We start from the raw sequence: 21,218 nt of genomic DNA, 5'->3' as shown, positions 1-21,218 counted from the left end.
GATAAATTGACATCTTTACCCTTCTTTCCTCTTAAGCACTCTTGGCTTTCTTTCACTATTTTTGAAACCTCTATTGGGACTCCCTAAATGTTCCGATTCAACAGTATCCTTCAAGGATACTCGATACCGAACCATCTGCTCCTGGGCTACTGTCTAAGGTTTTCTGGATGCAGCTATAATGGCTTGAACTGGGGCAAAGAGATTAAATTATGCTGGAATGAAGTTGAGAGAGGTATCAAGCTGTTAGGTGTAGAGACTGCAGGTGGGATGTAAAAGAGAACCTTGACTCAGAGATAGAAAAAAAGATCTGTAATGAATTGGATTCTTGTCATTCATTTGAAGTAGAAGGGAGAACCAAGGCTGCCTGGGCCACTGATTCACTATGTGAATCATGGTGGCTGATTCTCGTTTGAGTTTGACTAACGTCTTCAGAACTAGAGGGATTGCTGGAAACACATATAGGAACTTTTGTGACCAATCAAGAAGAAATGCATCTGATTGAGGGTAGACACAAACAGGTCTGTGAGGAGTCCCCCAAAGTGAGAAAATGTGGCTCAAGGCTTTGGAGTTGAGGATCCACTCGTGCAGCTGAAGATATCTGCTGAGCTTGTTGGCCAGAGCATTTTGCTTCCCTTGCACATATAACGCCTTGAGAAATATATTTTGAGAAATTGCCCATTTCCAAATATGAAGCTTTTCCTGAGAGAGCCCGCTCCCCCTTATTTGTTGATATAGTACATTGCAACTTGATTGTCTGTTCTGACAAGGAGAACTTGGTTGAGAAGACGACCCTGAAATATTTTTAGAGCTTTGTGAACTGCCAGAAGCTCTAACAGGATCATGAAGGGCATAGAGAGGGTGGAAAGGGACAGATTCTTCAGATTATTGGGAACCACAAGCACAAGGGGGCACTCAGAGAAGCTGAAAGGGGACAATTTTAGAACCAATGCTAGGAAGTTCTTTTTTACACAGAGGGTGGTGGACACCTGGAATGCGCTTCCGGAGGTTGTGATAGGATAGAGTACACTACGGGGGTTCAAGGAAGGATTGGATAAATTCCTGAACGATAGGGGGATTGAAGGATTCAGATAGAGGTAGAGATAGGTTTTAGACAGAGTATGGATAGAAGGATAAAAGGGATTAGAGAAGGATCACATTACAGGTCATGGGCCTGATGGGCCGCCACGGGTGCGGACTGCTGGGCATGATGGACCTCGGGTCTGACCCAGAGGAGGCAACTTTTATGTTCTTATGTTGATGTGGCATGCTCTCCCCCATTCCCTGAGTCCACAGACCATCTGGGTGAGCTCCCCATGCATACATTGTAAGTACTCTCTGATGTGGAGGGATGTGAAACAGAAAACCTTTGGATAGGTTTGTCAGTTGTAACCACCATTGGAGAGAATGTTGAATAGGGCAACGAGACTTTAATCTGCTGGGATAATGGATCCATGGCTTGAGACCACTGAGACATTAGGTTCCATTGAGCTGATCTAAGATGGAGTTGGGCGAAGGGGGTGACATGTATTGACATGTGACCCATGAGACACATCATTTGTCTTACTGAAATTTTCTGCAGAGTAGATACATGATTGCAAAGTTTGAAGCAAGGTGTTTTGTTTCTGCTGGGGCAAGAAAGCTTGTAAAAGATTTGTGTTGAGTACGGCTCCTAGAAACTCCGTGATGGTTAAAGATGAGATTTTGGATAATTGAACTTGAATCCTAGAAGCTCCAAAAGAGTTATTGTCGCCCATGTAGCTGACTGGACTGCTTGAGGCGAGGTAACTTTGATCAACCAATCATCCAGATAAGAAAACACTTGAAACCTGGAACCGATGGCAGAAGTGAAAGATCTCCTGCATGAAATTAGAACTGACCTTAAATCGGTGCGGGAAGAGTTCTCCATTGCTGGCGGCTGATCTCAGAGTTGAGTTAGCAGAGTCTCCTCCCATACCATGCATAACTGCATGTCAAATACTATAACTTGGGTCATGTGGCTTTGACAGTTCGTGTCACTCCGTTCTCATGTTTACACCTCTGAGTTCCCCAATGGACTTTTTCGACCCAGTGGTCACAAGACACCGAATCTTTGTCTGCACTAATACAAGTGACTTCAGATATTCATTACTCCCTTCAGTGGTGGATGCTTCTGTCCATCTTTATCGGCCTTCCCTTCCAGCCTCCTCCACACCAGAAGCTACTTGTCACAGACATTTCTATTCTAGGCTACTAAGCCCATCTCTATGGTCTCCATACTCAGGAAGTCTGGACTCTTCATGAGAAAACTCTCCATATCAATCTCCTGGAGCTTTGAGTAATTTGCACAGCCCTATGCATCTTCCAGGATTGCTCGCAGAACCAGATAGTCCTCATACACATTCACAACAGATATGGGGGTCTCCCCTCTGCAAGGAAGCAATTGAAATTTGGACTTGGGCAATTCCTCACAACATACTTCTCAGAGCAGTTTATCTAGCAGGGAAGCAGAAAGTCTTAGACAACCATGCAGACTCCTTCAACCTCATGAGTGGTCTCTTAACACATATATCTTACATTAGATCTTCTCCGATTGGGGAACCTCCAAAATTAGGCCTCTTTGCTTCCCCCAAACAACAAACTTCTGCTTTTCTACTCCAGACTGTATTCTCCCAGTCGCCTAGTTGAATGCCTTTCTGGTGGACTGGAGAAACAAGTTGTTATATGAATTCCATCCAATACCTCTCATGGGGAAAACTCAACTCAAACTTTGCCAAGATCAGGGCACCATGATTCTCATCGCATCCCATTGGCCATGTCAACCATGGTTCCCTCTCCTACAGCTCGCTCTTTGGGATCCAATCATACTTCATCTATTTACAGTGTTATTCACACAGAATGAAGGATCTCTCCTCCCATCACAATCTGCACTCATTAGCATTCATAACATTGTATCTCCAAACAGGTAAAAATGTCGTTACCCTGTCTGCTTCGGTATCTAATATCATTGAAGTTTCTAGAAAACCATCCACACAATGATTTTATTGTTTCAAGTGGACTTGCTTCACTGTATGGTGCGACTTCCACTCTCTGGACCCCATCACTTCTCCTCTTCCATCTGTTTTGGTATACTTTCTTCACCTTTCCAATTCTGGGCCTAAAGACTAACTAGTTTGGGTTTATCTCTGTGCCATCAGTGCTTTCCATTTTCCATTAGAAAAGAAACCATCATCTGCACATACCTTGGTTTCCAGATTCATAAAAGGACTTTACCATACCAATTCGCCTGCTATTGCCCAGGACTTCAGTATCATTCTCTCTGTACTGATGAAATCTCCCTTTGAGGCTCTTTCAACGTGCTCACTCAAAACACCTTACTTGGAAAGTGGTATTCCATAGCTCTTTCATCTGCACACCGGGTTAGTGAACTACAAGCATTTGTTTCGGATGCACCCTACAAAAGATTTTACCATAATAGTTGTTTTCTGAATATATCTGAAATGCCTCCTGAAAGTCATCTTGAGTTTCATCTCAACCAGTCCATAGTTCTTCCTATCTTCTTCCCAAAGTCGCATTTCTGCTTATCTGCCCTGCCTGCAGCACAGAGCCGAACGGAAGTCTTCCCGACGTCAGCACTGACGTCGGAGGGAGGGAGGGCTTTGTTTAAGCCCTCCCTCCCTTCCGACGTCAGCGCTGACATTGGGAAGACTTCCATTCGGCTCTGTGCTGCAAGCAGAGCAGGTAGGGAGAAGAAGAGCCGCGCGACTGAGTACATCCAGCCCCGCAGGAACCCCACGACCCTCGGAGGCGTCCCCAAGGGATCCCTGCGACCCTAGGGGGCGTCCCCACGGGATTCCTGTGACCCTAGAGGCATCCCCACGGGATCCTCGTGACCCGAAGGGGGAACCCGCGGGATGCCCGTCGTCCCCGTTCCCGTGCAGCTCTCTATTATTGAACTGTATTGTCAGGTGAGAAGGCAGCAGCACGCGCATAGTACAGGCAGTGTCTTAACATTTAAAGTGACAATACACTTAGGGCTCCTTTTAGTAAGCTGCGCTAGACACTAACGCCTCCATAGAGCTGGCGTTAGTTTTCCGCATAGCGCATGGGTTAGTGTGCGCTAATCTTCAGCACACGCTAAAAACGCTACCGCAGCTTAGTAAAAGGAGCCCTTAGTATCTGTCCATACAGGGTTCCATGGATGATGTCACCCGCATATTATATACCTGTTGTCCTTGGAAAGCATCTGTTCTACAAGTAACTTTGCTTTTCTTGAACCCCAAACTCTAGTGGCAGTGTAACTACCTAATTGGCTAGCATCCTGTATCCAGTACTGATATGAGCAGACTGGTGTTCCTCAAACTACTGCTCCCATTGATTCTTGAAATATTTGCAGAACACTTGACTGATCACAACTGCATTTCACATTGTTACCTGGATAAGTCTTCAGTAAGAGTACTGAGATTACTGAGTAATCTGTCTTAATTTACTCAATTTATCATTTGACTTGTTTGCTCCCCAACACTGAGAAGGTTATTTGGGAACTGGACTGGCCAACTCTAAACTTGGAAGTGACCAACTTTCCTGATTTGATTCTGTTTGCCAATTTAGAAATTAAAATTGCTTACCTATAACAAGCACATAATTCTAACTACATTTGTAAGAATAAAAATCTTAGTAAATGAGGCCCAACGTAACAGCTGTGAGATGAAGAGGAAGAAAGTCAGATAAGTAAACATTCTTCTACAACTTCCAGTATCTTCTAAAATTATAATGTGGACTATGATAAAGACAATTATGCTGCAGCATAAAATATTCATAATTATGCTGCAGCATAAAATATTCTTTAGTCAACAAATGCATTAGGTTTAATAAGAAGGCATCTTGTTTTACATGTTCTGTGAGAAAATATTTCATGAAACAATTTCAAGTTTTTCAGAAATTTCTTTTTCATTTCCTCTTCCTAATTATCACTTTTCTTTACAAAAAAAATGTTATATTTCAGAAAAAACATCATCCTGTTATTGCAAATTCTAGTGCAATTCGAGGTAAGGGATCAGAACTGAGTAAGCGACTTAGTCAGATTGCAATGGAAATTGAAAAGAAGGAAGGACGGAAAAAAATAGAGGTAATTTTCTCTTTCACCTTATGTTTTATGTTTGGTTTATTAAAACTTCATAGACTGCTTAAACTTATTCAGCACACAGCAATTTACAATAATATACAATATAAAAGGATACCATCCAAAAAAGGAACTCCAAAATTTATTAAAAGAAAACTTATAGATCCAGTCATTCAAAATCATCAAATGAAACTATAATAAAATTGTCATGCAGATTCACTAATGTATCTGACCATCTGCATCCAGATCAAGACAAATGGCTTGTCTAAAGAAATATAATGGCCTCATTACCATTCAATATAACTTGTACCAAATAGAATTATATAGATCAGACCTTAATCTGAATCTAGAAACCAGGTCCAAAGGAAGGGGTAAAAGAATAGCCCAGTATCTCCTTCTCAAATCTACTCATTTCCAGTAATTTTTCCTGTTTCTCAGTGTTCCTTTTTTTTTACCAGCACTCATTCTATTATTTCCCCTCCCCAAGCCATCTTATTCTCAGCAATTTTCCTTTCACTCAGTCCCCACATAATTCTGAGTAGTATCTCCTTCCCCCACTGTCCCCTCTGGGTCAGTGCAGTAAACTACCACATGGTTTTATGCACATATTATTGAGTGCACAATGCACATTGGCGTACAGCTCAGACGTTAACTTGCACAGTTTATGTGGGCATATTAAAATGAATGGTACTGAGGCCATAAGGCAGTGGTTCCCAACCCTGTCCTGGAGGAACACCAGGCCAATTGGGTTTTCAGGCTAGCCCTAATGAATATGCATGAAGCAAATTTGCATGCCTATCACTTCCATCATATGCAAATCTCTCTCATGCATATTCATTAGGGCTAGCCTGAAAACCCGATTGACCTGGTGTTCCTCCAGGACAGGGTTGGGAATCACTGCCATAAGGTATTTCTCTGAAATGGGGGATTTTAATCCGCACAATGCTAGAAATTTGACACCAGGTCCTGGGCAGTATAGAACGGTTAGTTGAAAAAATTTAGTGCCAGTATTTGGGATTTACTGCCAGTTTATTTTTTGTTTTTGGTATTTTATTGTGACCATAGCCAAATACCTGCAACTTTAAAAGACAAAATTGGGGATAATAGCACGCTCTTCATGTCTGAAGAAAAAAAATGTACCAGCACACATTTGCATGTGAGCTGGAATTTTGTTCTTTACATAAATATTAGCCTTGTAAATATTTAAATGCAATAAATTTTTGTAAGACTAACATTTGCAAAACAGTATTCTGGTTCATGTACAGTTGTGTGCTGGCACTTTGCACATTGAAGCTGTCTTTATCTGAAAATCTTTGAGCTCATGTGCCTTACATGTTTTCCCAGATTAGCATGCAACTTCTGCACCCTATGCATTTGCATCTTATTAGCATTGTTGTGGAATATTTTCTCATTAATCACACATTAGAAGCTGTGCACTCAGCTTCATACCCCATCCCTAATGATATTTCCAGTACAATAGGTGAGACATTCTAGACAAAAGGGTTATTTCCCCATATTTGCATGGACTGCAGAAGGAATCCACTCTGGATTTTTCACTCTTCCTCCAGTGTACTTCACAGATCAACTTAGAACCTTTTAGCAGTCTTTATTTCTGCACACATGGCTGCAGCTGTGTGTGTTCTGCTCTCCTCATTTTTTTAATTAATTAATTCATTAATTTATTTATTTATTTATAGATTTTAAATTTACATTCAAGTAGTCACTTGTACAGAAAGTAGGATAGTGGAGATATGACATAACCAATATAAATCACAATCAACATATTTAAATTTTTTTAAAAAAAGGAAAATTCTGATGTTTTTAAGATTTCAGAAACATGTAATAGTGTTTGGTTCGATATTTTAGACTGCAATTGAGCCCCATCTTTATTTGGCAAGTAATACACTTGAGTAAATGGTGGTAAAGTTTCCTCAGAAACTTGCAATATTTCAATCAGGTATGTCCTAAGCATTTCCCTAGGAGTAACCATGGTTAATCTAGGAGAATCCAGGCTCCCTTATGCCCTAGGAAAGCTGTCTTCAGAGAGAACCCAGCTGGGAGAATGAGAGTTCCTAAAGCTAAGGGGTGCAGAGAGTGGGGGATAGGTTTTGAAGCCCTGCAGAACCACGGCTTAACCCCACAGGCAGGAAGCAGGGAGGAACTGGCTGGAGCTGACTGTTTGATGGAATTAGAAATAGATGAAGCAGTCTTCAGTGACCCAGAACAGTGTATGGAATGGCTGGATACAGAGGGAAACAGTCTGAATAAAGGTATAGATGAATAAAGCCTCATTGAGTGAAAACTATTGTTTGCAAGTAAATAAGGAAGTTGGTTCTAAAATATAGAATGGGCTCTGAATAGGAGTAAAATTTCCCTGGGTGTGAAAGGGAATAAAGTGTGTTACTACTTAAGTGAATACAGCCCCAGGAAAGGACAGGGTGTGGAGAGATGGGAAAATTGTCCTTGTTCTAGGCTAGCTAAAACACTTGTATGGGGACTTGGGAGGGCATTGAGCCAGCTAATTACTTGGGTGCAATGTCCCCTGCATTCTGGTCCCATTTAAAACCGGCCAGTAGTGCTATAGCCCAGGATGGGCACATGTGCTGTTCAGAATTTTCCAGTGTGCTAAGCTCTGGCATGTGCCAGAAGGAAATTTTTTTTTTTTAAATTTTTTTAAAAACCCTTATAAAGCATGGAAATATAAAAAGAGAAGCAGTGTACTAACCCAAAAGGCAGGGCCCCTCCCACCAGAGGGGACAGGAAGGGGACTGCTGAAACTGCGCTGAATAAGGCTGCCCAATTAGCCAAGGGATTACCAGTTTAACTAAGACTGTGTTATCACTGGTTTGTGGAGATTATTGTTTTGCCTTTTTGCAAGTTCCTCTGACTGTTGGAAACTGTGCTAAGTATAATTTGTGGAATCTTTCTCTAAGGAAGAGGGTTTTGACAGAAAATAAAGAGTTTTTCTTTGATACTGTGAAGACTGGGAGCTTTTTGTTTAGTGGCTTCAGGAGCCTGAGTACCACTGGCACTCCCAGGGAGGCGCAAGATCAACAGTATGGGGTGGGAGCCGTAGACTGTTCTCAAGCACCCACGGCCCTGCTACAACATCCAACAAGAGAAGATCTTCAGCTTGGCCATGGACTCTGGGTTGTTCTGAGCCTTCGGTACCGGCGACACCAGCATCGACATCGGAAGTTATTCCAGCATCGGGGAAGCCTGCTCAGAAACCATCCTTTTCCCAGCAAGTGTTGCAGGCCTCTATTGTTTTGAGTCCCTTGATGCAGGCCAAGCATGAATGCCAACTCTCTCCTTCAGTAGAGGGCGTGCATTCTTTTTGAGGTCACCCACCCCTCGACACCCTACTGCACTGATGGTACCAGCTATTGACCAAAGGGTGCAAATTTTCAAGGAACTCAATGAGTTTATGCAGAGGGAGATCATCAATATGTTCAAATTGCACTCGACATTGACTCCCTCGGTACCGGCCCAGCTTCAGGGTAGATTCCAGGTCTACACCGACACGTCGCTCTGCTTCCTATCAGCACTCCTCCAGTAGACAACGATGCTATCCATTTAGGCACTATTCCGTCTCTTCAACGCATCATCGATATGCATCGAAATCTCAAAGATCACCATCAAAGCACCGACGCTCTTCAACAAAACATCAAAGTTCTTCATTGAAGCATCGTCGCTCTCCTGTATGTCCAGGTATAGAAGATCTTACATAGTAACATAGTAAATGATGGCAGATAAAGACCTGAATGGTCCAACCAGTCTGCCCAACCCTACATGCTCCATAAAAATCAATCATTTAATTAAAATTGTCCTTTTTCTTAGTTATTTCTGGGCCAGAGACCCAGAGGCCTGCCCGGTAGTGTGCTTAGTTTCCATCAAAGCTCACCCCAGCCCGTCTTAATCATTTCAGCCATCAAAGCCCTCCCCAGCCTGTCCTCAACTGAATGTGGACACATACCATACTAGACTGCCCAGCACCAACCCTAGTTCCTTCAATGTATACCCATTGTTTTCTGATTAGAAATCCTCTGTGTTCATCTCACGCTCATTTGAACTCTCTCACCATTTTCTTCTCCACCACCTCCCTCGGGAGCGCATTCCACGGATCAACCACCCTCTCCATAAAGAATAATTTCCTAACATTACTCTTGAATCTACCACCGCTCAACCACAAATGCCCTCTGGTTTTACCATTTTCCTTTCTCCGGAATAGATTTTGTTCTTCGTTAATACCTTTGAAGTATTTGAATGTCTGAATCATATCTCCCCTATTCCTTCTTTCCTCTAGAGTATACATATTCAGGGCTTCCACTCTCCTCATACGTTTTCTGTCACAAACCTACCATTTTCGTCACCTTCCTCTGGATTGCTTCAAGTCTTTTTATGTCCTTCGCCAGATACGGTCTCCAAAATTGAACACAGTACTCCAAGTGGGGCCTCACCATCAACCTGTACAGGGGCATCAACACCTTCTTTCTTCTACTGCTCATGCCTCTCTCTCTATACAGCCTAGCATCCTTCTGGCAACAGCCACCGCCTTGTCACACTGTTTCTTCGCCTTTAGATCTTCAGACATTATCACCCCAAGGTCCCTCTCCCCATCCGTGCACATCAGCCTCTCACCTCCCAGCACATACGACTCCTTCCGATTTCTAAACCCCAAATGCATTACTCTTCACTTCTTTGCGTTGAATTTTAGTTGGCAGATATTGGACCATTCCTCTAACTTTTGCAGATCCTTTTTCATGTTTTCCACTCCCTCCTCGGTGCCTACTCTGTTACAAATCTTGTTATCATCTGCAAAAAGGCAAACTTTTCCTTCTAACCCTTCGGCAATGTCGTTCACAAACATATTGAACAGGATCGGCCCCAGCACCGATCCCTGAGGGACTCCACTACTCACCATTCCCTCCGAGCAAATTCCATTAACCACCACCCTCTGACGTCTCCCCATCAACCAGTTTCTAATCCAATTCACCACTTTGGGTCTTAACTTCAGCCCATCAAGTTTGTTCAAGAGCCTTCTATGAGGAACCGTGTCAAAAGCTTTGCTGAAATCTAAGTAAATTACATTTAGCACATGCCCTTGATCTTTTTTTTATTTTTTTTAGCATTTATATACCATTTATAGCCTGAGTGGTTTACATTCAATCAAAAAATTCAATCAGATTCGTTTGGCACAACTTACCTTTAGTAAAACCATTTGACTCAAGGAATTTCACTATCCTTTCAGCAACGCTTCCATTATTTTTCCAATAACCGAAGTGAGGCTTTATCACTGTGAACACTTTTGTAAATCGGCATCACATTTTTTTTCACATTTGCTCTTCTCCAATCCCCAGGAACCATTCCCGTCTCCATAGATTTGTTGAATAAATCTTTTAATAGGATCCGCCAGAACCTCTCTGAGCTCCCTCAATATCCTGGGATGGATCCCGTACGGTCCCATTGCTTTGTCCACCTTCAATTTTTCAAGTTGTTCATAAATACTTTCTTCCATGAACAGCATGGTATCTACTCCATTCTCATGTGTAACTTTGCCAAACAATCTTGGTCCTTCTCCAGGATCTTCTTCTGTGAACACAGAACAGAAGTATTTGTTTAACATGTTTGATTTTTCCTCATCGCTCTCCACATATTGATACATATCATCTTTTAGTCTCGCAATTCCATTTTTCATCTTCTTCCTTTCTCTAATATATCTGAAAAAAATTTTGTTTCCCTTTTTTACATTTCTACCATTTGCTCTTCTGCTTGTGCTTTCACCAGACGTTTCTCTTTCTTGACTTCTTTCAGTTTCACCCAGTAGTCCTTTCTCTACTCCTCTTCTTGGGTATTTTAATATTTCACAAATGCAGGTCTTTTGCCACAAATGCAGGTCTTTTGCCTTTATTTTTCTTCACCACAAGTTTAAAGAACCATTTCGGTTTCCTTTTTCTCTTGTTTTTATTTATTTTCTTCGTATTATAATAATAATAATAATAATAATTTTATTCTTATATACCGCCAAAGCCATGGTAGTTCAAGGCGGTTTACAACAAGAAGAGCTGGACAATTAGCGCAAATAATTACAATGACATCGTCAAGTACTAGTAGAGAGGGCGGATACAAGTTGAGTGGGAGTAAGTAGGAGTGATAGATACAGTAGAGGCGTCGCGTAAATGTAGGAAGCATACATGGTAAGGCATTAAGAGTTCTTGGTTACAAATCGGTTGAACAGGTTTGTTTTAACTAGTTTTCTAAAGTTAAGGTAGGATGAGGCATGCTTAATGATGTTACCCAGCCAACCGTTCTGTTGGCCTGCCTGGAAGGCAAGAGTTCTGCCCAGATATCTCTTGAATCGGCAGGCCTTTAATGTTGGGTGGCTAAACATGTGTACCTGTTAGTAGGCCTGGTGGAACAGTCCAAGTTGAAGTGAGAAACCAGATAAATAGGGGCCAAACCTTGAATGGATTTGAAACATAGACAGGCACATTTGAACAGTACTCTTACTTCCAGGGGCAGCCAGTGAAGATTTTGGTAGTAGAGGGTTATATGTTCCCATTTTTTATACCAAAAATCAATCGAACTGCTGAATTTTGTATGATTCAGAATCTTTGGATGGTTTTCTTGAAGGACCCTAGATAAATGATGTTGCAATAGTTAAGCAGGCTTAAAATGGAAGATTGCACCAGTAAGCGGAATGATGCTGCATCAAAGTACTTTCTGATGGTTCTTAGTTTCCACAATGTCGAGAAGCCTTTTCTAACCAGTAACTCAGTGTGAACATCTAGAGTGAGGTAGTGGTCCAGCATCACTCCCAGAATTTTTATGGTGTCAGCAATAGGAAAAATCTGACCATTCAAGGAAATTAAGGTATCTTTTATTTTGTCATTCGTACTCGCCAGGAAGAATTTGTTTTTTTCTGAGTTGAGTTTGAGTTTGAATTCGGCCATCCATGATTCGATTTGTTTTTTTCTGAGTTGAGTTTGAGTTTGAATTTGGCCATCCATGATTTGATTTGCTTTAAAGTTGATGACAGGTGATTCTTGGTCTCAGAAGTCAGGCTTGTTAGGGGAAGAATTATGGTGATGTCGTCAGCATAGATATAGAATTTGACTTTTAAGCTTTGCAGCAGATTTCCCAAAGGGGCTAGGTAAATGTTAAACAGAGTGGTGGATAGGGGGGAGCCCTGTGGGACTACCCAGCTGGTGGATAGATTATTATCGCTATAGACTCGGTACGAACGTGTAGTCAAGAAACCTCGAAACCATTTTAATACATTACCTGAGAGACCAATAGACTCCAAACAGTCAATTAGGATGGTATGATCGACTAAGTCGAAGGCGCTACTCAAGTCTAGCTGCAGGATTAGTGCGCTTGTAACCTGGCTGAATAAGTTCAGGAGGGAATCTAGCAATGAGGCAGTAACTGTTTCCAAGCTGAACCCAGATCGAAAACCTGATTGGTTGTCATGTAATATGTTGTGTTTGTCCAGGTACGTTGCTGAGTTCTGGTTTACCAAACCTTCCATCAGCTTTACAAATAAGGGAATGCTCGCAATGGGTCTGTAATTCGATGTCAGCTTGATAGATTCTTTGGGGGGTTTTACAATTGGTGTGATTAAGATCTGACCTGACTCCTCGGGGAAGGTGCCTGACAGTAAAAGAGAAGAGAGCCAATCGTGTAACCTGGCTTTGAAGGTGACTGGGGCGGCTTTCATGATGTTTGGAGGGCAACAGTCTAATCTGCAGTGGGAATCAACATATTTTGAGTAGAATTTGCAGAATTATTGCCAGGTGGGGATAGAAAATTTGTTCCAGGACATGTCTACCCGAGGTTCGACTATGTGTTGAGCCACTGGGTAGTTCAGGTGGTTGTGTGTAGTGACTGGTAGGTTGGATCTTAGGACGTTAATTTTGTTATTGAAGAATACAGCCAGAGCATCAGCCGATGGTGGGGAGTCTGTGGTGGGGCGGGAGAAGGACTGTATGTCATTGAGATTGTTAACTAATTTAAAGAGATTTCTAATATTGGTGTTGGGAGAGTCAATTTTTTGCACATAAAAATTAGTGCGTTTTGTAGTTATTCGTTTTTTGTATTCTTTTAGTTTGAGTCTCCAGTTTGCTCTCCCTTTGCTATCTCCGGATTTCAGCCATTGTCTTTCAAGTTTACGCAGCTCTCGTTTCACTGAGCCTAGCTTGGCATCAAACCAGCCATCCAGGTTTTTATTTCTTGTTTTTCTTAATTTGATGGGGGCATTGTGTTTAGTATCTGTGTGCTCGTATTGGTCCAGGAGTCTACTGAGAGGGAATTGGAGTTTGCGGTGGAAGTAATGTCATAGTGTGACCAGAATTCCACTGGATTTACTAAGCCTCTGGTGGCTATCATTTTCCTGTTCCTTTTTGCCTCCTTGGGTTTGGTTGGGGAGTGTCTGGCTTACCAGCTAAGTTGGAGGTTGCATAATCGGTGGTCCGACCATAAAGAATCAGTCCAAGTGGGTTGGTGCCAGCGTATTTTGAGATGGGCTAGCTCTTTGGAAGAAAAGAACTAGATGTAACTGGTGTCCTTTTTGGTGAGTCTTTTCTGAGGGTGGCATAGGGAAGAGATGAAGGTTAGTAGTTCTATGGCATCACCCTGATCATATAAAGGTCAGTAGCCATTTATATTGCTCCTTTCAGCTTAGACCACTATTTTTCCACTTCCTTAATGTCCTCCCATCCTAACAGCTTTCTTCAGGTACTCTCCCATTTTATTAAAGTCTGTACGTTTGAAATATAAGACTTTGAGTTTTGTGTGGCCGTCCTCCACTTTAGCCATTATATCAAACCAAACCGTTTGGTGATCGCTATTTCCTAGGTGGGCACCCACTCGAACATTAGAGATACTCTCCCCATTTGTGAGGACCAAATCCAGTATCGCTTTTTCCCTCATGGGTTCTGTCACCATTTGTCTGTGCAGAGCCTCTTGAAAGGCATCCACAATCTCCCTACTTCTTTCCAATTCCGCAGATGGAACATTCTAGTCTGCATACGGCAGATTGAAGTCACCCAACAGCAGCACCTCCTCTTTCTTTCCGAACTTTTGGATATCAGATCCTTGTCAATTTGCTGCAATTGAGTCGGAGGTCTATAAACTTATACCCACATAGATAGAAGTTTGTGATCCATATCGCTTCTTCCTCTCAAGTTTCAAGTTTATTAATACATTTGATGAATCGCCTATTAAAATTTACTAAGCGATGTACAAAATCCAAGTAAAGAATAATAAAGAGAAACTAACATTTTAACAATACAATTACACAAGATACAAACATGAGTCGGGAGGGAAAAAGTAAAAGTTACAATTTTCAATTTTTGGTAGAAAAAAGGAAAAAACAAGAAGGTAAGGGGTAGTTAAAACCATAGCACGATTAGAAACCTCTCTAAAAAATTTAAAAAGTTTTAGATATTAAAAGCATCTTTAAACAAGTAGGTTTTTAAAGATTTTTTACATTTTGTGACGTCATTTTCAATTCTAATATATTGAGGCAGAGCGTTCCACCATTGAGGTCCCATCACAGTGAACATATAATAATAATAATAACTTTATTTTGTATACCACCATACCCAGAGAGTTCTAGGCGGTTCACAGCAATTAATAATATTACAAAAGAAAATAACATTGGGAATTAACATTTTTTGGAATGAACATGTCATTTAAGTTGACAAGAATTAACATTTTTTGGGGTGTACAGGTCAATGAAGTTGACAGAATATACAATGGAGTACAATAGGAATATACAAGCGTGTACAATAGGAGGGAAAAATACCGGTCAGTGAAGTTAGTTGGTTTGGAGGGTACATTAGGAGGGGAAGGTGGAGGTTCATGTGTATTGAAGGGAGTAGAAGGAGCGAGTGGGAGTGTTAGGGATTCTGTCCATGGAATAAGTGAGTTTTGAGTTTTTTTCTGAAGTCCAGGTAAGTGGGGGCATCAAGTATAATTTGGGCAAGCCATGAGTTTAGTTTGGCTGCCTGGAAGGAGAAGGTTTTGTCGACGAATCGTTTGAGTTGACATAGTTTTAGGGAGGAGAAGGCGAATAGATGAATTCTGCGAGAGTTCTTATTGTTGTGATCTAATTTAAAGTGGGGGATGAGGTAGCTTGGGAATAGACCAAACACCGTTTTGTAGCTGAGGCATGCAAACTTGAACAGTACTCTGGATTCGATATCAGATCTTCTTGTTCCTATAATTTTCAGAGAGGGAACTGAAAGGAGATTTTGACCAGATGAACGAAGTGGGCAACAGAAATGCAGATTCCCTGCATTTCTGTTGCTTGGATCTCAATCTTTGCATAGAGAGCTACTTCTTCACCCCTTTGACCATCTGTGTCCTTCCTAAAAAGATTATATACTGGTATGTTTGCATCCCATCCATGGGAGTTACTAAACCATGTCTCTGTGATAGCAATGATATCCAGGTCTGCCTGCAGATTGTGAACTTTGTTGCTTAGACTGTGAGCGTTTGTGGTCATCGCTTTCCAGCTATCTTTCAGTGGTAAACTCATAGGTTTATGTTTAGTTTCATTTCCTGTTAGATTGCTAAGAAGCGAGTTGCTGATATTGTTTACGTTGCTATCTGTACTGCTATCACATCTTGTCTTTTGCTGGGGGGTGGCTTCCAAAATTGTATTTCATACATCTGCCACCCCCACCTTCTAGTTTTAATGTCTAGAAACATATTGTCTAAATTTCTCAGCAATGATTCTTTTTCCTGACATAGTAAGATGTTCATCCTCATTGGATCGGTACTGACATCGAGGACGTTCTTCTCGCCGTTCCCATATGTCACCTGAAACTTACGACTCTGATCTTTCTCATGACCACTCTGATTCTGAATGTGAGCCTACTTTATCAGCTCCTGAATCTTATGGTTGTCTTTCAGATCAGTCTCCTCTTCCTCCTAGAGCAGTGGTCTCAAACTCGTAGCCCGGGGGGGCCACATGCAGCTCGCCAGGTACTATTTTGAGGCCCTTGGTATGTTTATCATAATCACAAAAGTGAAATAAAACAGTTTCTTGATCATATGTCTCTTTAGCTATAAATTACAATTAATAAATTATTATAAATTAATAAATTATTATTAAGACTTAGCCAAAAGGAAAGATTTATAAACTGTTGACAATTTTGCATGAGGTAAAACTCTTATTTCTTTACTAAGACATTAACTATTTTTTCTGAGGCCCTCCAAATACCTACAAATCCAAAATGTGGCCCTGCAAAGGGTTTGAGTTTGAGACCACTGTCCTAGAAGGTCTCTACCTGAAGAACTGTCTTTCACTAAATATATTAGACAGTTGGGAAAGGTGCTCTCTGTCAAGTTGGAGGCTGACATTGAACCCAGAGCAGAACTTCTGGATGCTTTAGATTTTAATGAGCCTCCTAAGGAGCTACTTAAGTTTTGCTTACATGGTCTCCTCAAGGACGTCTTCTTAAAAATTGGGAAACTCTTTTTTTCTGTCACTATTTCTCCAAGAAAAATTAATTCCCTCTAGAGAATAATATCCTGTTTGGGTTTTGACAAGCCACAACTTCAGTCCTTGCTTGTATAATTAACCTTTAAAAAAGCCAACTCTAGGGTTTATGCCTCAGTACCACTGGGAGGGGAAGACTATGGATAAATTTGGTCATCGCCTTTACCAGAATTTTATGTTGACCAACAGAGTTTTAAATTATAACTTCTACATGTCCTTTTATCTTAAACATCTGACATGACATTTGTCTGAGTATCAACAACATCTTCCCTCGGATTGTCTGGAGGATTTTCAGAACACAGTTAACAATATCCTACAAACCAGAAAGTATATAGCAAGAACTACATTTGATGCATTTGAGCTAACATCCAGAGCTTTGACCATGTCTGTGACTGAGGCATCTTGCTTGGTTTGGGTTGGGTTGGCTCAGTTGACCCGTTTAGTATCTTTGAGTTTACGCCCAGCAGTGTCTACGGTGAGCTGTCAAAGCTCAAGGTTAACAAAGCAATGGGGCCGGACAACCTGCACCCCAGGGTGCTTAGGGAGCTGAGTGATGTCTTGGCAGAGCCACTGTCCGCGCTCTTCAACCTCTCCCTTAGTACAGGCAGCGTCCCGTTGGACTGGAGGACGGCTAACGTCATTCCACTCCACAAGAAAGGCTCAAAGATGGAGACAGCAAACTACAGACCAGTGAGTCTAACATCGATAGTGAGCAAACTAATGGAAACTCTAATCAAACACCAATTAGATAAGATCCTGGATGAGGAGAATCTACGGGATCCCCGACAACATGGATTTACTAAGGGGAGATCCTGCCAATCCAACCTGATCAGCTTCTTTGACTGGGTAACGGGGAAGCTGGATATTGGGGAGTCCCTGGACATCGTGTACCTGGACTTTAGCAAAGCATTCGATAGCGTACCACACCGCAGGTTACTGAGCAAGATGAGTTCTATAGGATTAGGTAACACATTGACGAAATGGGTTGGGAGCTGGCTTGGAGGTAGGCTCCAAAGGGTGGTGGTGAACGGCACCCCCTCCGAAATGACGGAGGTGATTAGTGGAGTACCACAGGGCTCAGTCTTGGGCCCAATCCTATTCAACATCTTTATAAGAGACTTGGCAGAAGGGCTATAACATTATTCGCCGATGACGCCAAACTGAGTAATGTAGTGGGCAAATGCACAACAGACGAAGATTCAGTGCCCGACAACATGATGCATGACCTACTCCTACTGGAGCGATGGTCTAGGACATGGCAACTCAACTTCAATGCCAAAAAATGCAAAGTTATGCACCTGGGCAGCCAGAATCCATGCAAGTCTTATACCCTTAATGGCGAGATCCTAGCAAAAACGGTAGCAGAACGAGACTTGGGGGTAATCGTCAGTGAGGACATGAAGTCTGCCAATCAAGTGGAGCAGGCTTCGTCCAAGGCAAGACAAATCATGGGCTGCATACGAAGGGGTTTCGTCAGTCGTAAGGCGGAAGTCATTATGCCATTGTATAGATCCATGGTGAGGCCCCACCTGGAATACTGTGTGCAATTCTGGAGGCCGCATTATCGCAAGGATGTGCTGAGACTGGAGTCGGTGCAAAGAATGGCCACCCGGATGGTCTCGGGACTCAAGGATCTACCATACGAAAAACGGCTTGACAAATTACAGCTATACTCGCTCGAGGAGCGCAGAGAGAGGGGGGACATGATCGAGACGTTCAAGTATCTTACGGGCCGCATCGAGGCGGAGGAAGATATCTTCTTTTTCAAGGGTCCCACGACAACAAGAGGGCATCTGTTGAAAATCAGGGGCGGGAAACTACGAGGTGATACCAGGAAATTCTTTTTCACTGAAAGAGTGGTTGATCGCTGGAATAGTCTTCCACTACAGGTGATTGAGGCCAGCAGCGTGCCTGATTTTAAGGCCAAATGGGATCGGCACATGGGATCTATTCACAGGGCAAAGGTAGGGGAGGGACATTAAGGTGGGCAGACTAGATGGGCCATGGGCCCTTATCTGCCGTCTATTTCTATGTTTCTATGCTTAGCCAACATTCCATGTCTGGGTGAAGAGCTCTTTGGTGACCGGATAGAGTCAGCTACTCAAAAGCTTACTCAGCATCAGCAAAACTGGAACTCTTTAAACAGATCTAAAGCTAAAGCTCAACAGTCTAAGACTGCTGCAAAATCTACTTCTTATTCCTACAAAAGGAAATATCCAGCATCCTCTTTTTCTAAGCGTCCACCACAGAAGAGGCAAAAACAGCAGAGGCCTGAAAAGTCTCAGCCTTCGGCCCAGCAAAAACCAGCTGTCTTTTTGACGTGTTTTTAGAGAACATGGCCAAGATGCCTTCTCTTCAATCTCTTCTCCAACTAATCGGAGGTCGTCTTCAATTGTTTCATCAGCATTGGACTCTCATCACAATGGACTCTTGGGTCCTCAAAGCCATCAAGGAAGGTTACTTGCTCAATTTCGTTATCACTCCCCCAAGCAACCCTTCTAGAGAGTCTTCTTTCACATATCAGCAGATGTCTCTTCTTCAGGAAATTGAAGCTCTTCTTCAACTAAATGCCATAGAAGTGGTTCCCCCTTCTCAGAAAAATCAGGGGTTTTACTCCAAAGAAGATGGGAGGTGTTCGTCCAATTCTCAATCTCCGAGACTTTAACAAATATCTAGTCAAAGAGAAGTTTCACATTCTGTCTTCAGGGTTTTTATACCCTCTCCTAAAACAAAACAACTGGCTGTGCTCTCTAGACCTCAAAGATGCTTACACACACACATCCATACATCCCCTTCACAGAAAATTCCTGTGCTTTCAGATAGCTCATCAACACTTTCAATACAAAGTTCTGCTGTTTGGCCTGGCTTCATATCTAAGAGTATTCACCAAGTGCCTAGTGGTCATGGGAGCAACTCTTTGTACTGGCTGATAAAGGCTGCATCTCCTCCAGCAGTCAATGTACAAGGAAAGCTGAATGCTCTAGCCAACATACTAAGCAGATTTCTTTAGCCACATGAATGGACTCTCAACTCCAAAGTCTTACACTGCATCTTCTTACTATTCTCAAATAGACCTGTTTGCATCTCCCCACAATTACAAATTGCCTCAATTCTGCTTGCAACAGTACTCTTCTCATTGTCTCGAGTTTCAAAGAATGTCCATCTGCACCTTACAATTTCTGCAGATTCTGAATCAACTCCATTGCTAACCACATTTTTGCCAAGGTACTTGTCAAGATGATGTGACAGACATTTCACTTCAATTGCTGTTATTCAGAAAGAACTCTTACAGCATGACATCTCTTCCTAAGGGTACCAGCTGGCTTCATGTTCTCAGAATAGCTTAATCTAAACCTTGTTCAAGTTTCAAGTTTTTATTAAAATTTGATGTGCATGCATTGTCAATTATTTCAAAGCATATTACAAATTTAAAAATGGGGGAAAAACAATATAGTACATTAATATAAAATAATATATACGTACAAAATTCAATACAGGTACAAAAGGAGAAGGGGATGAACTACAATAATTAAAGCAAAGAGAGAACATATATGGGTAACACATTGGGGCAGGGGCAAAAAGTGAAAAGAAATAAAAAAGGGGGGAAGATAAAAAATTGAATCCTGCAAATGAAGACTGATTAGAAATTGGAAATTAAAATATAAAATTTTAAACATAGAATGATCGTTTACTCCACTGGTTACTATAAACTTGTTGTTCCACAAGGATATGAGAAATGCCATGCTGAATCAGACAAAAGTCCAAATCTCAAGTACTGTATTGTAACACTATAACACTGTATTGTAACACTAGTTCTTTGCTAGGTCTCTTCAGCTTGGAGAAGAGATGGCTCAGGGGTGATATGATAGAAGTCTATATAATAATGAGTGAGAAGGGTAAATGTGAATCACTTGTTCACTCTTTCCAAAAATACTAGGACTACAGGGCATGTGATGAAGCTACTAAGTAGTAGATTTAAAACAAGCCAGAGAACATATTTCTTCATACAACGTGTAATTAAACTCTGGAATTCATTGCAGTAGAATGTGGTGAAATCAGTTAGCTTTAATAAAGGTTTAATAAAGGGATTTAATAAAGGTTTGGATAATTTCCTAAAAGAGAAGTCCATAGGCCGTTATTGAGATGGCTTGGGGAAATCCACAGCTTATTCCTAGGATAAGCAGCATAAACTCTGTTTACTTGGGATCTAGCTAGGTATTTAGGACCTGGATTGGCTACTGTTGGAAACAGGATACTGGACTAGATGAACCTTAGGTCTGTCCCAGAATGGCAATTCTTATGTACATTAGCTGCCCATAACTGCAAGGATCAAGTTTAAATTAGGCATCACTGCCTTCAAGATCCTGAGAAGGAATGCTCCCGACTACCTAACAAAGTTGGCCATCTTACTCCAGGGTGCCTCCACCAAAAAACCTTTCCACTTAAAATTCCCAGCATGCAACACTATAAAATCTACCAGGCAAATTATCTTATCCATCCAATACCAATTAGCAAAATGTTAGAACCAACTACCACTTAACACTATGATCTTGTGACTACTATCTCAGGTTCAGAAAACTTTTAAAAGCATCTCTGTACCAAGTCAGGGAG

At 41.7% G+C, this 21,218-nt stretch overlaps 1 protein-coding gene across 5 annotated transcripts in view; it reads left to right on the top strand.

Annotated features, from left to right (window-relative positions):
* The window catches only part of LOC117353556 (nuclear factor of activated T-cells 5-like), a 281,088-nt gene that overhangs the window by 110,819 nt on the left and 149,051 nt on the right, over positions 1–21,218 (top strand). For all 5 annotated transcript variants that reach the window (XM_033929614.1, XM_033929613.1, XM_033929615.1 and 2 more), the window contains exon 8: positions 4,982–5,104. In XM_033929614.1, coding sequence (XP_033785505.1) covers positions 4,982–5,104 — 123 coding nt within the window. The remainder of the gene's footprint in view (positions 1–4,981; positions 5,105–21,218) is intronic.

The sequence above is a fragment of the Geotrypetes seraphini genome, chromosome 2, assembly GCF_902459505.1.
Source record: "Geotrypetes seraphini chromosome 2, aGeoSer1.1, whole genome shotgun sequence".
Classification (NCBI taxonomy): Eukaryota; Metazoa; Chordata; class Amphibia; order Gymnophiona; family Dermophiidae; genus Geotrypetes; species Geotrypetes seraphini.
This window is presented reverse-complemented; position numbering and strand designations above follow the sequence as displayed.